Source organism: Cervus elaphus, chromosome 18 (assembly GCF_910594005.1).
Source record: "Cervus elaphus chromosome 18, mCerEla1.1, whole genome shotgun sequence".
NCBI classification, from domain to species: Eukaryota; Metazoa; Chordata; class Mammalia; order Artiodactyla; family Cervidae; genus Cervus; species Cervus elaphus.
Genome location: NC_057832.1, coordinates 55,831,938 through 55,848,640, shown reverse-complemented (window position 1 = coordinate 55,848,640; position 16,703 = coordinate 55,831,938). Strand labels below are relative to the sequence as shown.

The 16,703-nt window shown below is 40.2% G+C and overlaps 1 protein-coding gene across 1 annotated transcript in view; it reads left to right on the top strand.

The window, feature by feature from the left end:
• Positions 1 to 4,349: 4,349 nt before the first annotated feature.
• NAMPT (nicotinamide phosphoribosyltransferase) overlaps positions 4,350 to 16,703 on the top strand; it is a 38,333-nt gene continuing 25,979 nt past the window's right edge. The window contains exons 1-3 of the mRNA XM_043872262.1: positions 4,350 to 4,739; positions 14,385 to 14,541; positions 16,064 to 16,167. Of these exons, the coding sequence (XP_043728197.1) occupies positions 4,683 to 4,739; positions 14,385 to 14,541; positions 16,064 to 16,167 (318 nt within the window). The 5' untranslated portion in view covers positions 4,350 to 4,682. The remainder of the gene's footprint in view (positions 4,740 to 14,384; positions 14,542 to 16,063; positions 16,168 to 16,703) is intronic.

Below are 16,703 nucleotides of genomic sequence, written 5' to 3'. Positions count from 1 at the left end.
TCTCAATCACTGATTTTGGCCATTGAGTCTGAAAGTGACCATCAGCAAAATTTATAAATAGTTATGATATCCAAATTCACACACGTAGTATTATAACATGTACACATTTTCCTTACTTTGTCCAGGCAAATAGTTGGTTACAAGAGTGTAGTACAGTCAGATCACAAGCATACAATAGAAAGTATACCAGAACACTTTGTAATGGAAGGTCTATGAACAATCCATGTATGTGTGTTAATTCTTCTTGTACGTGACTTACACTTACTCTTAACATTTCTATCCTTGTAGACTAAGACTCAGCAGCTTTGTGTGTGTCTTTATGTGATTGTAGCAGATCCAACAAACAGTCATTAAAGAGTGCTTCAGGAGTTGACAGCACTGATAATCAGATTCATGAAAACCCATGTGTTTCTGTAGATAATGCATTTTCCTTATGAAATTAGAACTCTGAGGTGTCCCCAAAGGGCCACAGAAGTTTGAATAAGAAAAGGTCTAAGTTTAATTTAAAATTTCATCTTTAACATTTTTAACAACTGTTGTGGCTTGTAAGGCTGGAGAAAGTTATGAAGCGTGACAGATAACCATTGTCAGGAGTTCCAGGTGAGTGCATCCCACACCTACTTCTCCACTGTTTTACTTAGGTGAACTCAGGTCTGATTAGAATACCTGAGGCAACTTTGAAATACACAAGTGTGCCAAGGCTGAATGGAGGGGTGTGTGGAAATAGGAGGGGTGCAGGAACACCCACCTTGATCAAATGCATGAGTTGCAGGCTTTTATAACATTTAGAAGGAAATAAACAAGGAGCTGGATGCCCAATTTAACCTGCTTCGACTAGCTATTTGGTAGGAATAGTAGATTAATCCTGGGTTTTGAACAAAGTCAGGGGCCCATTTGAGTCTTTGTTTTTATCATTATTTGTCATGTTGTGGAGACCTATGAGAAACAGTTTTTCAGATCTCCTATGCTACTTGTTTTGATTTAGGTCTTACCTGAATGGTCTAGTGGTTTTCCCCACTTTCTTCAATTTAAGTTTGAATTTGGCAATAAGGAGTTCATGATCTGAGCCACAGTCAGCTTCCAGTCTTGTTTTTGCTGACTGTATAGAGCTTCTCCATCTTTGGCTGCAAAGGACATAATCAATCTGATTTCGGTGTTGACCATCTAGAGATGAAAGAGATGGGAATACCAGACCACCTGACCTGCCTCTTGAGAAACCTATATGCAGGTCAGGAAGCAACAGTTAGAACTGGACATGGAACAACAGACTGCTTCCAAATAGGAAAAGGAGCACGTTAAGGCTGTATATTGTCACCCTGCTTATTTAACTTATATACAGAGAACATCATGAGAAACGCTGGGCTGGAGGAAGCACAAGCTGGAATCAAGATTGCCAGGAGAAATATCAATAAGCTCAGATATGCAGATGACACCACCCTTATGGCAGAAAGTGAAGAAGAACTAAAGAGCCTCTTGATGAAAGTGAAAGAGGAGAGTGAAAATGTTGGCTTAAAGCTCAACATTCAGAAAACTAAAATCGTGGCATCCAGTCCCATCACTTCATGGGAAATAGATGGGGAAACAGTGGCTGACTATTTTTCTGGGCTCCAAGATTGCTGCAGAAGGTGATTGCAGCCATGAAATTAAAAGATGCTTACTCCTTGGAAGGAAAGTTATGACCAACCTAGATAGCATATTAAAAAGCAGAGACGTTACTTTGCCAACAAAGGTCCATCTAGTCAAGGTCATGTTTTTTCCAGTAGTCGTGTATGGATATGAGAGTTGGACTATAAAGAAAGCTGAGTGTCGAAGAATTGATGCTTTTGAACTGTGGTGTTGGAGAAGATTCCTGAGAGTCCCTTGGACGGCAAGGAGATCCAACCAGTCCATCCTAAAGGAGATCAGTCATGCGTGTTCATTGGAGGGACTGATGCTGAAGCTGAAACTCCAGTACTTTGGCCACCTGATGTGGAGAGCTGACTCATTTGAAAATACCCTGATGCTAGGAAAGATTGAGGGCAGGAGGAGAAGGGGACAACAGAGGATGAGATGGTTGGATGGCATCACTGACACAATGGACATGGGTTTGGGTGGACTCTGGGAGTTGGTGATGGACAGGGAGGCCTGGTATGCTGTGGTTCATGGGGTCACAAAGAGTCGGACACAACTGAGTGACTGAACTGACTGACTGACTGATGCTACTTGATAAATATACTAAATGCTAGCTATTAAATTGTCTTTCAAGGAAAGCCACTTGAAAATGAAATCTCTACTTTGTATTTTGTGATAATGTCATAGTTCTAAATCCTAATTAACTAAAAATTGGTCCTGCTTAACCATGTAGTTACGTATTTGTTGTTGTTTAGTCACTAAGTTGTGTCCAACTCTTTGTGACCCCCGGGACTGTAGCCAACCAGGTTCCTCTGTCCATGGAATTTCCCAGGCAAGAATACTGGAGTGGGTTGCCGTTTCCTTCTCCAGGGGATCTTTCCGACCCTGGGACTGAACCCACATTTCCTGCATTAGCAGTCTGATACTGCTGATGCCTAATTCTACCTTAGACAAAAGGAGATTTTTCTATTGGTAACATGACTTCATTTTCCTCTTATCCTGTGGAGACTGCGCTGTGTTCAAGTTGCTGCTGTGAGTGCAGGCCTTATGACTGTTTCTGCATTTAACAAGCAATGTTAATTGCATATTTACTTGCACTGATATTAAGCCTTTTCACCTTAAAACTGTAAATTCAATTCAAAGACTGAAGCTTAAATTGTATGCTACCACAAACAAAGCCCACTTTGTAATCAGAATTCTATTCCCCCCCACACACATACATAGAACAATGATCAGTTATACATACATGGATTCCAGGAAGCTAAGCAAAAAGCATTTGTCATTTATATAAATAGGTTATAGAAATTTTAAATGAATGAAGGAAAAAAGATCCAAATTAAGAGCAAAACGGATCATTTTTCTTCTCTGAATTGTACTCTTTAATGTATTAATAACAATCTCCCCAAATAAAATTTTTAGTATTTTAATTTAATATTAATTTAGTTTTGAAAGTAATTTTCCCTAATAAACATGAGTTAGGTCAACCAAAAAAAGCCTCGTTTGTTTTAAACCTTGTTGTTGAAATAATTCTAAATGCATTAGTATTATTCATTACCTTGGTGAGTGCCTAGGGATATCTCACCAGTCTGTAATCTTTGCCTTTACTGAATCTCCCTATAGATGTAGGCGATTGTCAGGAATCTATACTAACTCCGAGACATAGTCTGGACTGAAGTTGGTTTTAATTGAAGAGGCCTCAGTGTTCGGACGATGAATCTCTCTCAATTCACAGCCTCTACCCCCATCCTCCATAAAATGAGACTTCCACTAACTTGAATGACAATTGCAAAGTTCATGTACCAGTTTTTATTAAGTTGGTTTTCCCCTGGTAACCTGTGTCTTGTAAAACCTAAATCTTAAAAAAAAAAAAAACTGTTAATCATGGGGACAAAGGAAATCAGTTTTACGCAAAAATGCAACCGCGTATGAGAACTACGCAAACGGATGGTCCACGTTTGGCTGAAGTCATCCGACGTCGTTTCATTTGCTTTTGTATCTCCAGGTTGCCAACCCGTTTCCCAAAATTGAGCGATTACAGCGATGACACAAGTCTCGCACCCTGTCAAAGATTGTGGCCCGCTGCCGATTACTCCTCGGCAAACTAGACTTACTGGGTCTTGTCCTCTGATTTATCTGTCAGGACTAAATTCAACACCCGAATTTGGGCGCAGGCTATTTTCTCGGGAAAAGTCAAAACACCCTCAAAGGATCAAAGAGCTCAGTCACAGAGGTGGAGGAAAGTGGAGTCGATTCCTCAGGTTAAGCAGACCCCTCAGCCCTTATTCCTCAGCAAGCTCTTCAGATTTTCAAGAGGGTTAGGAGGACCAGGAGAGACCGAGGGATGAAGGCAAAAGGCTCGATCCTGAATCCGAGCCAGAGACAAAGGTGAGGAACTGCGCGAGGGGGACGGGGAGACGGACAGAGGGAGGCTCCTCAGCCCCCAGCCAGTGGCGTGACTTCAGGAGGACTCAGAAAACCGGCCAGGACTGGGTAAGGATAGGAAGGTGCCAGCGGGGCGGGCGAACCGGCTAATCGCAGGAGTGGCGAGGCTGGGAACGCCCCCCACCCCGGCCCCGCCCCCGCCCCGCTGCCTAGGGCCGGGAAATGAAAGCCAGGCGGGCGCACGGGTCACAGGCCGGGGCGGCCCCTCAGCCTCCGGCTTCCCGGTGTGGGCGTCTCCGAGAAAAGCGCGTGCCTCACGTCCTTCCCCACGCCCCCCCCCCGCCCCCTGCGATCTGCGCACGCGCGCCCTCACCCCGCCCCTCGCGTCCCCAGCGGAGCGATGGGACAGGGGCGGGCAGCCGGGGTGAGGAGGCCGCCGGGAGTCCCTAGATTGCCAGCGCGCTCCGCCTCCGCCGCCGCTCCACCGCCGCCGCTTCCCTCGCCGCGTCACGGCTCCCGGGACCTCCCTCCTCTGGCCCCGCCTACTCGCTCCCTTTCCCCCTCCTCTTACCCTCCCCCTCCGACCGATCGGTGACTTAAGCAACGGAGCGCGGTGAAGCCCATTTTTCTCCTTCCTCGCAGCCGCGCCGGGCACTCCGCGGCGCGCGGCCCCCACACTCCCGCCCGAGATGAATGCTGCGGCAGAAACCGAGTTCAATATCCTCTTGGCCACCGACTCATACAAGGTAGAGGCTCGGGGAGGAAGAGGGTGCGTCGGGGAACAGCGCGAGGCTGCGGGCCGGGGGCGGCCGGGCTGGGGTCGTGGCGCTGGGGAAGCCCCGAGGGAAGGCGCGGCGGCGGCGGCGGGCGGCGGGCGGCGGGCGGCGGGCGGGATGGGGCAGGTGAGGCTGGCGCCGCAGTTGGGGAGGAGGCTGATGGAGCAGGGATGGAGGGATGGACGGCAGGAGGCGGGGCCTGGGGGGTGCGTGGTGGGGCGGTGCGGCGAGGGGTTGAGGCGGGCCCGAACCGGTTCCCCGCACTCGCCGCCCGGGGCTCGGGGCAGCTCAGCGGGCCGACGGCCGGGGCGTCACTGGGTGAGCTCACGCCTTCCCCAGGAGTGCGGCCTTTTGGCCCTGGGCCCGGCAGGGCCGGCCTTGGTTAGGGCTTGCCTGAGGAGAGCAGGTCAGTTAGGTAACGGCCCCTGGGATTCCGCCGTGGAAAGAGGGAGTCAGGTTTGAAAAGTGGGGTTTCCCCCGCGGAGCTGAGTCAAGCAAGCTCACCCCTTAGTCGGCAGATGTGTCCCTCCTCGAGGAAGGGGTGGGCGAGGTCTAGTAGGGCTGCCGGAGCAGCCAGCCACGTTCCTCTGCCGGTGGCCCGGGTGCGGAGGACCCTTATCTATCTGTTCCGGGGAGCCCTGCTCGACTTCCCCGTCCCATTCCATTGGGCTCGGTTTCAAACTCCTTTGCCTCTGGTGATCACTCACACTCCTCATCCCCTGTTGCAAAGGCCGATCTGCCTTTATTCCATTAGAACCACTTTGTGATTTCTGTGAAAAGGAAAGTGAAACACAAGAAGTTTAAAAAACTGTAGCTAACCTAGAGAACTCGTTGAGAGGACACAGCGTTCTGTTACTATGGCTATTGGACGCTTGCTTGTATAGGTGTCCCGATCATTTTATTTGAAACTCACATACATAAATAAAGGGAAGAGTGATTAAAGGGAAATTTGAGAAATATCCCCTCCCTCAGTTTCCACATTATATGAAGTAAACTGGATTATACTTTGCTAACAAACTTTGTTATCCAGGACACCTAAAAAATGACATGTCACTCTGAAAACACCACTTTCACAAAATAAGTTTCAGTTTTTACTTGAGCAGCATGGTAGTTTGGAGTATAGCGATTAAAGCATAATGTTTTCAGATTTGTTGTTGTTGTTGCTTTTAGTTTTTTCTCTTAAATATTCCAGTAAAGTATTTTGGAGAATCCCATTTTACTTAAGTTCTCTGTTGAAATTTTTTTCCTAGCTGGTTTAAGATTCTACTTTTGATAATTACGGTGGGTTATTATTTAAAGTAGAACCAAGTTTCGTTAAGGAGTGGTCTTTTAAATGGAACTTAAAAATGGAAATCTACACAGTTGCAAGGAGATCATAGTGCTATCAGGGATGGTTGACTTGTGCTACTCTTGTGGTTACTTAGTTCATGGTATTTTGAGTGTTTTTAATAGTGATTTTAGAAGGGTGTCATTCACAGTTTTCTAAAACTCTATCCCCTTAACTAAATCTTTAAAATAATTTTCAAGTTTTTTAATGTATTAATAACAAGAAAGGAAAGTTTTAACTTTTAAAAACAAAACAGTGTGCAAGCTTCTTTAGTTTGTGGCTCCTCTAGCTATTATATATAAGGAATGTAAAATTGCTTTAACATCAGTTTCCTGGGATGAAAGGTAAGAGTGGTTACCCTAAAGTTTTCTAATCTGCTAGCTAGGCATACTTAACAGCACTATTAGAATTTGTACCTATTTAATAAAGTTTATTCCTGTCCATTTCAAGTCAGACTGGTTGGTGTATTTATCCCCTTCCTAATATAAAACCTTTTAAGAAGATTATCATCTTAGTAACTAACATATTTCATTTCCCACTCTCCCTCCCAAGAAAACTCTCAAGAGGATTCAATTAGGTTAATGTTTTATTATACCAGTGGTTTGCAGCAGTCAGTAAAATAAATTGTGTATTTTACACTTGGCAATTTAGTTTTTAAGTTTCATTTTCCTTACATTTTTGCTGGTACTTATAGCCTGTTTATCATTTTTGGTTTTTTTATTTTCTTGGATGAAGAAGAGACAGCAATGGTAATCTTGAGTCTAGAAACAGTGAAATTACACTTTTAGTTGGAAATTACCTGAGAAGATTATTTACACATCATTATCAGTACTTACATACTGTTGGCCAGTTAAAGTAGGGAGCTAGCAGCTTTGGTTGTATTGGTGGAATAGAACAGAACAAACCAAATTGTTGATTTGGTTTTTTTTTTGGGGGGGGGGGGGTTGCGGGGACTGAAGTAAGGATAATTGACTGTCTGGGCACCCTAGAAAGGTATTTTGCAAGTAGATAGAATAATGTCCAAGCACATGACAACATGCAGAAATATTGTTTTTGCTTGTATCCTTTCCAGAAAGTTCAGGACAATTTGTACTAAAGGGGCATTTAAAATATATATTCATTTCTGTAATCTCTTACTTCATTATACATAATGATGAACGAAGGAAATAGATGAATGTGGTTGTTTCTTCTGTTTTCATCCTGGGTTCTTGTTACAAATGAAAAGGACACTTAATCCTAAGTGCTAACCACTTATATTTTCAAAATGGTTTAAAGCAAAATTATCTACTGGGTTATATTTACATTGTGCTAATAAGCCAGCTAAGGAAAGGTGCACTGGGGCTGGCCTTAGCCATTGCCGTGCTTAAAAAAGTATTTGGAACATTTTTTTGTAAAGGAAACAAGTCATTTTTTTTCCCACTTATTTCTGGGATAGCCATTGATCAGTTTCCAACTAAATGAATCAATAAAAGATTCACTTCTACTCCATTCTTCTTCCCCTTCTGTATAGATAATGTCTGTAACAAACTATAGCAGAGAGTAGTTTTAACATTTCTGAACATTCTACCTGTTAGCAGGTTGAAATGGAAGAAGTTGTCAATTCAGACTTAGTTGGAAAAAATAAAAATGCAGCACAAGAAAGAAATCTGTAAGCAATTTACAGTTTAAGCCACGTCAGACACATAAGTTATGAAATGTGCTGTCCAGTGTGGGTTGCTTCTCAAAAGATCATTTTAAACTGGTTATCTTGAACTCGGCACATTTTCATTCATTAATTTAATAAATATTAGAGACCCATTGGGTATTATAATGGGTCCAATCACTTCATGATAAATAGATGGGGAAGCAATGGAACAGTGACAGACTTTATTTTGGGGGGCTCCAAAATCACTGTAGATGGTGACTGCAGCCATGAAATTAAAAGACACTTGCTCCTTGGAAGAAAAGTTATGACCAACCTAGACAGCATATTAAATAAGCAGAGACATTACTTTGCCAACAAATGTCCGTCTAGTCAAAGCTGTAGTTTTTCCAGTAGTCATATGTATGGATGTGAGAGTTGGACTATAATGAAAGCTGAGCGCCAAAGAATTGATGCTTTTGAACTGTGGTGTTGGAGAAGACTCTTGAGAGTCCCTTGGACTGAAATGAGGTCCAACCAGTCCATCCTAAAAGAAATCAGTCCTGAATATTCATTGAAAGGACTGATGCCAAAGCTGAAACTCCAATGCTTTGGCCAGTGATTCGAAGAACTGACTCAGTTGAAAAGACCCTGATCCTGGCACAGATTTAAGGCAGGAGGAGAAGGGGACGACAGAGGATCACATGGTTGGATGGCATCACAGACTCAATGGACATGAGTTTGTGTAAGCTCCGGGAGTTAGTGATGAACAGGGGGGCCTGGCGTGCTTCAGCCCATGGAGTCGCAAAGAGTCGGATAGGACTGAGCAACTGAGGTATTATAAAAGACAAAAGATGCCCATTATAACCTAAGATGGGTGAAAGTTGATTTTAGAAAAGTTTCAAAAGGCTGTATGATTTATGTATGGTGATTAAGCACCCAAAGTAACTTTTTGAAAAACAGCTTTGCTTCCTCATTAGTGGCAGAATAACAAATCTTATTTGGGCATTTTGGGGTTAAAAGATTTGGGGCCAGATGACAGTCATTCTTATGGGTAAGTTAGTCCTGCCTCAGACTTGAGCTACCCAGTGTCTTCCTCTGAGTTGTTCCCTGTTTTTCAAAGTTGCTTCTCCTTCACCAATTCTGGACACTTAAGTATGGTTAAAACAGCTCCAGCGGCAGCCTCAGCCCTGTGAGAAGTGTGGTCCTGCTGCAGTTTGTATGTCAGAGAGCACCTGTGCATTCTTAGGATAGAGTTTTTCCAGTAAGTTTTATATTATGAATTACAGGAAAAACCCAGGCAACAGAAATAAAATCCTATATGTAAATCATGAATATACTTCATAGAAAGACTGGATAAGGCCAATAATAATTGTAGAGTATCTTGCAAAACAAAAATACTAGAAACTGATAGCCTTTTTGTCAGTTTATGAAATCTCTCTTAAAGGTGTGCCAAGAAAAGGTGCAAGTTGCTAGGAATTCTACCAGATTCAAGGGAAGAGGCAACATAATGATAATGGCCAGTTTTACAATTTCTCCCCTTCACTAAAATAATATAATCCCCAAATCCTTAAATTGTATTTTGATGTTAGTAGAGCTTCCAAAGCCAAATAGTAATGAATCATTTTCTGGAGCAACAGAAGGACAGGGCTTGAGAAATCCTGAATAATATTGAAAAGAAGAAAAAATTCGTTATGATTTTTGCTGTTTCTGGCTCCTTACCTTTGAAAAGGTAGAGAGTCTTAGCCAATAATAAATGCCTCTTATGAGTGCCCTTAGATATTACACAGGTAACATAGCTTAGTTTGTGACTTTGAGTCTGTTACTCCATATGCTCTTATATACACATGGTGGTGTTGAAATGTTGGCTTGTGATTATTTCTTAGTGATTATAACTGAAAGTAGGTTAGCAGTAGATACCTTTGGTCATGTGATACCAATGTGGGAGGAAAGCTCTTGGAAATATATTATGTCAACCTTATAGGAAATCTAGAGAAGCTCAGGAGAAAAGTATACTTTGCTGTCACAGAAAAACTCTATGCAACTGAAATACTTCTCATATTTCTCTTGAACTGTTATACATGGTTAATTGACACTGGGAGTGCAGTTTTTAGAAGCTTATTTTTTCATGTAGTAAAATCAACCATATAACTGAAATTCAGATTTATTAGAAGAGCTACATTTTCCCCTGTGTCTCTGTTCTTCATCACATATATTTATGTGCTGGCGGGATTCTGTTAGTTGCAGGAAGGCTATGTCAGTTTAGGAAACATTTTTAGGGGTAGTCTCTGGAGGATATTAAGAGAAATTTGTTATTTTCTCATCTTATAAATAATTTTAAATTTATTGTACAGCCATGTTTTCAAGTGGTGGAAGTTCAAAGCAGTGCTGAAAAACAATATGATTTAAGAGCTCTCTTTTGGCGGGTCACTTAATTTTGAATATTAATGAAGATTTTTGTTAGTGTTTACTTACCATACTTAAAACTAAGCTCTTGATTTCCCTACCCAGTCCTTCCATGCCTTTCCTCGTCGCAGCAAATGGCACCATTATTCACTCAGTTGCTCAAGTGAAAAATCTAGGAGACATCATTAAATTCTCCCCCTCTTTATTCCCAAATCTAATCTATCAGCCTGCTTCTTCAAAAATATTGAGTCATCTCTCACCTAATCTGAGTTTTGGCAATACCCTGTTAACTGATGCTCCTGCATCCACTCAGTAACCCTGTAATCTACTCTCCACCTCTGCCAGGCTGATTCTTGTTAAATGTGAATCAGATCATAATCACTCTAGCCTAAAGCATACTAGTGGCTTCCCCACTTGAGGTAGCCTGTGAGTCTTACGTGATTTTGTCCCTGCATCTCTCTGACTTCATGTACTTCCTCCTCATTCTCTAAGCACCAACCACAGTGGTCTTCATTTCTTTTCTGACCCTGAAGTCAAAATATTTCCTATTTCCTTGTCATTTTGATCTTGTTCACATGTCACTATCTCAGGAGAAGCCTTCCTGGGCTCCTATTTAGTTTCCCATGCCTCTTCTAGGCCATTATTTTAATTTTTCAGAGCATCTATCTAGCTCTGAAATTATTTTATGACCTCTCAGCCCTCACTAGCCCAGTGAGACTAGGGACTATGTCAGTCTATTTTACTTCCCCATGCTTAGCATCTGAACCAGTGCCTAATTACACAGCAGGTAGCGTATATATTTGTGAATGAACTGTTTATTAAATAAAAATTTATTGATAGGAGTTTCTGCTATATCATCTCATTTTCTGATAAAAGTTCCAACAGGCTCAGGATGACAAGTTTAGCAGAAAGTAAAATGAAGAGGACAGTAAACTTAGCACAACTAAAATTAGCTATTTTAGAAGCTATATTTACCAAGAAGCTCTGTTAAAAAAATTTTTTCCCATTTAAACAATGTATATGCCAGTATATAAACAGATCTGAATATACTATTGTATTTGATTCTTCTTCAAATATATTGGGTGTTAGTAAGTGGTTGATAGTAAATTGTTTCATAGTTAATTGCCAGAGAGTTTGCTGACTCTTTAGCTGAATTCTAAAACAGTTCTCTTAAGTTTCTCCAAAGATTTTAGAAGTCATACTTCATTTCTAACTAAGCCTAGACAACTTTGTATTTTTAATGTTTGTTTTCAGAGAGACATTCTGAATACTTCTGCAAAGGTTTTAAGTACCATAATTAAAGAAAACAACTGAAGTAAAGCTTTAAAATTATATAAACATATTTCATTATTGTCCATAACAAGAACTGTATTTGTAGGATGGAAAATCTTTAGTACACTTTTAGACCAAGGTAGAATTAAATAGCTTAGGTACATTTCCATTTAGCTTTTGACTGCTTGGTCTACTCAGAAGAAGAAAATAATTCATTTGCCTTCTGATACTTTTAAATCTGATATAGAAAAAGTAAACTTTTAAAGGTGCTCCATTAAGTATGTGTACTGTGAAGAAAGTCCTAACTATTGAGTCACAACTGTGAATCTTTGTTCAAATTTTACTTCATCAGAGCTGACTTTTCTCCCACCTCACTGCTTATTCCCACTAAGGAAATTGGAGTTATTTAGATTGTAAACTGGACATTTTCATTTTTATATACATCTTGTGTACATTTTCAAGTGGTGATATCTTTTTCTAACCAGTTTCTTAAGTTGTAATCATTTATTACTGTGATTATCCTGCCTATATATACATATGCATGTTTTTGCACTTTAATGAATCAGCTAATAGACTTAATTGCTCTGGATTCTGTATTAGCTTGGAGCAGGAAATGGCAATCCACTGCAGTACTCTTGCCTAGAGAATCCTGTGGTCAGAGGAGCCTGGTGGGCTGCTGTCCATAGGGTTGCACAAAGTCGGACACAACTGAAGCGACTTAGCATGCATGCATGCATTGGAGAAGGAAATGGCAACCCACTCCAGTGTTCTTGCCTGGAGAATCCCAGGGACAGAGGAGCCTGGTGGGCTGCCATCTATGGGGTCGCACAGAGTTGGACACGACTGAAGCGACTTAGCAGCAGCAGCAGCTGTATTAGCTACTTCACTGAACTACTTTTTAAATCTTAAATTTACACTGGCATCAGCCCCTGAGTTCTAACTTTAGAAAACTGACAAGTACTTCTAGGTTTTTTTGTTTTTGTTTTGGCCTCGCCATGCAGCATGCAGGCTTTCCTGATGGCTCAGACGGTGAAGAATCTGCCTGCAGTGCAGGAGACCCAGGTTCAATCCCCAGTTTGGGAAGATCCCTGGAGAAGGAAATGGCACCACACTCCAGTTTCTTGCCTGGAGAAGTCCGTGGATTGCAGAGTCAGACGTGACTGAGTGACTGAAACACGCAGCACGAGGTCCCCATCGGGGTCAAGCCCAGGCCTCCTGTGGTGGAAGCACCGCTGGGGAGGGCCCTATGCTAGGTTTTGATGAAGCCTCCATATACCTTGTAATATATAGATAATTGTCTGTGTGTGTTCAGTCCAACTCTTTGAGACCCCATGAGCCTGCCAGCCTCCTCTATCCATGGAATTTTCTAGGTAGGAATACTGGAGCGGGTTGCCATTTCCATCTCCAGGGGATCTTCCTGATCCGGAGATCTAACCTGCGTCTCTTGCAGCTCCTGCATTGGCAAGGGGTTTCTTTATACCACTGCATCACCTGGGAAGCATAGATGAGCAAAACAGAAAGTTCCCACTCTTACCTGATTTAGGCAACAGACCACATATTAACAATAAAGATTCACCTCCAAGATTACCTGTAAGCAGCATCAGGGGGTTATTAGACAGGGTTGTGAGTTGCTTCAATTAGAAAGGAAACATATTTTAAACATTTGTGACTTTTTTTTCTCTGTGTATTCATTTTAGAGTTTTTGTGTTAAGCCACAAAGATTCTTTAGGTTAAAGCCAAGTTTTACTTGGATTGAGATTGTGGAGCCAAACAGGGAAAACATTAGTTTTCCTGAAACTTGAGATCAGAAGTAAACAGGGAAAATGGTTTATGTCCACAGCAGTCGTCCATGAAACTCATCTGCAAAGATTTATTACACCATTACCCTGACTCACCACCCTATCTGTAAGCTTTAAGGCATTATTATTCCTATTTTTTCAAATGGGAAAATAGACACTATTCTTCCAGTGGTTTTTTATTGGTAAAATATTGTAACCATATTAAAATGTAATAAATTCAGATTATAATGAACACAGAAAACAAAAACAAATTTTCAACAGTGGCTCTTAACCTAAATTCATGGAAAAGAAATTTGTAATAATACCTCTTCATATCATTAAATTCACAAGGATTTAATGTTGCAATTGTATAGACATTTATTTCGCAATTCAGAGGTGGTTTGAGAAAAGATTACAGAATAGGGTATTTTTTCCCACTGCTGCTGCTGTTGCTTTCATCCAGGTTTCACAGTGTCACTATGAAGACTAGAAGAGATCATTTCCAGTACCTCGTTACACAGATGGAGAGCCTTAAGAAGTCATTGACTGTTGACTTGTTGAGCGTTCCACACTTAAATAGTAACAGTACCAAATTCTGCTTTCAGTTCATTCTTTTATGTTGTATGTCCCCCCCAGGCAGCTGCTTCGCTTTCCGAAATGAAGACTGTTCACCAAGAGTAAACGAGATACCTTTTTTTTGTATTTTTCTCCCCAAGTGTCCAGTTCTGTAGAGGCTGTGTACTTCCTTAAATCAAGTCTGTTTGTAAAAATTATACTCGCCTGTGATTTTTAATTTAAGATACCGAAGTATTAAAAGTATCTTAATAATAACGGGGCTTCCCTGGTGGCTCAGTGCTAAAGGACCCACCTGCCAATGCAGGAGATATGGATTCAGTCCCTGGATGGAGAAGATCCCCTGGAGAAGGAAATAGCAACCCACTCCAGTATTCTTGCCTGGGAAATCCCATGGATGGAGGAGCCTGGCGGGCTGCAGTCCATGGGGCTGCAAAAGAGCCGGACGTGACTTGGCAACTAAACAACAGCAATAAGCACTATACTTACTGTTTATCTTTTGTCTCCAGAAAAGGGGCTCATCAAGAGCAAATCAGTATAGTTTAACTAGTGTTTTACATACTTTCAAGTTCTTTTTGTTGTAATTTACATTCTGTTCTTATGGTATTTTCTAATTGAAGTATTTCTCTTTCATATAGGTTACTCACTATAAACAGTACCCACCCAACACAAGCAAAGTTTATTCCTACTTTGAATGCCGTGAAAAGAAGACAGAAAACTCGAAAATAAGGAAGGTGAAATATGAGGAAACAGTATTTTATGGATTGCAGTACATTCTTCATAAGTATTTAAAAGGTATTACTTTTCCTAATATGTTTAAAATACATATTTTAACCTTTTATATACCTCTTTTTTTTTTCATATACCTCTTCATAGTTGTTCTCTTATACTGTCATATTTTATTATTTGAACTAACTTTTTGAAGAGTCTAATTTTGATATTAATTACATTAGGGGTTCTTTTGAAATTTTTAGAAATCTGTTAATTTGAAAGCATTAAATTTTAGTTTGTATGTACTTGATATTCTAAATATGAGAGAGATTTTCTGAAACTAATAAGTTTGGAAATAAATTTAGAGAAGTGAATAATTTTCTGAGAGTAATCTGGTTTGTTGGTAGACTTTAGTCACTAATTCAAAATAAAGGATTTGTGACTGACCTGGAAACTCATTTTGAGTTGTGATGGCAGTTATAATTAGAATATCTTTATGCTAGTGAGTTTTACCTTAAAGGCCTATTTTTCAAAACTACTTGTAACTGTAGACTTAGTCTCAAATTCATTTTAAAGAAGCAGAATCCCCAAAATAATTTCTGTACTTTATTACTTAGAAGTCCATTTGGAGGGTGGGGAAATAGTTCCCAAGGTTTCTATACATTTTGGAAAGCTTCATTTTTACCTTTTCAAATAAAAGTAATCTCAGAATTGAATACAGATTAAGTTGAATTTTATGCAGATAATTTTTTCTGTAACATTGGCAGTTTTAAGATCAGATAGTTAAGATATGTTATGCTATTGAAAATATACTTGGATATCAAACGTACTTCATTGCAACACAATTACCCAAGATATTTTATTTTATTTATTTATTTTTTTTACCCAAGATATTTTAAATAAGTTTACTAGTGATCTTATTTAGAGAGTTACTAAAGACTAATGTTACACTTCAATTTCCTTCAGCTTAAAAGCTTTATAAAGTGTCATTTATTATTAATTACAGCTAAAATGTATGGTTTGTTATAGGCCAGCATTCTAAGAACTTTTATTCAGATGTCATAACTCATTCAATTCTCACAACCACGCTATAAGTAGGTATTATCCTCATTTTATAGATGAAGTTAGCTAAAGGTGTATTGGGGGGGGCAACAACTTAGGAACTGTGAAAATTATTGGATTGTCAGCCTCCAAAGATATACTTTATGAATAAAGTAAACAGGTTCACCTGGAAACCACATATCAAAGGCTTACTGTCAAATCTGAAGACTGTATAAATTAACACAGGTTTTTTAAAAATCTCCGTAGAAGTGAATTTGTTACTGTGATTTAAAATATATATACATACACACATATAATAATCTCTTCTACTGCAAATTTGTTTTTCACATAATAAATGAACTTTTATGCTTCTGCTTATGAGTGGTTGGAAGTGCAGATTCCTTTTCTGACTCTGCTCTTGACTCTAGGTAAATCATTTAACCTCTCAGTTCTTGTCTTTTAATCCATAGAATGTGTGAAATAGCTAGAGACATTAATCCTATGACAACTCAGCAATTCACAGCATGCCTTCAGAAATGTAAACAGGAGATATTTATTTTTTTAGGTAAAGTAGTGACCAAAGAGAAGATCCAAGAAGCCAAAGAGGTATACAGAGAGCATTTCCAAGATGATGTCTTTAACGAAAAGGGATGGAACTACATTCTTGAGGTAAAAAATATGTATTTTTGATCTGTATATTTGGTTTTTTAGTTCAAAATTTTTTTGCCGTGGAATTTGAGTAGAAGATTAGGCTATACAGTTGATCTTTGAAAACCAGGTTTTAGTTGCACGGGTCCACTTCTGTGTGGAGTTTCTTTCAGTAGTAAATACTACAGCACTGCATAGCCTGCAGTTGGTGAATCTGCAGATGCAGAACCACAGATACAGAGGAGCTGCCGTTACAGATGCTGACTGTAAGGAATACCTGGAGTTTTTACTGTTGGCAGGGGGTGCCTCTAACCCCCACATTGTTCAAGGATCAGCTGTAATTACAGCTCTTGTCTGTCTGGGAACCTATAACTAATATCTATTTAGATATTCTTGTGAGAAGTTAAAGGTACGTTTGTTTTTCCTGATGATTAGTATCAAGAATCTATAGCATGTCTAAGCGATTTGATACAATATGTATTACAGTTTAAAATAACTAGCAAATCAGAAAGGTGATTTAATCCTTTATCTGAAAATACATTATGATTAAGAAAGAG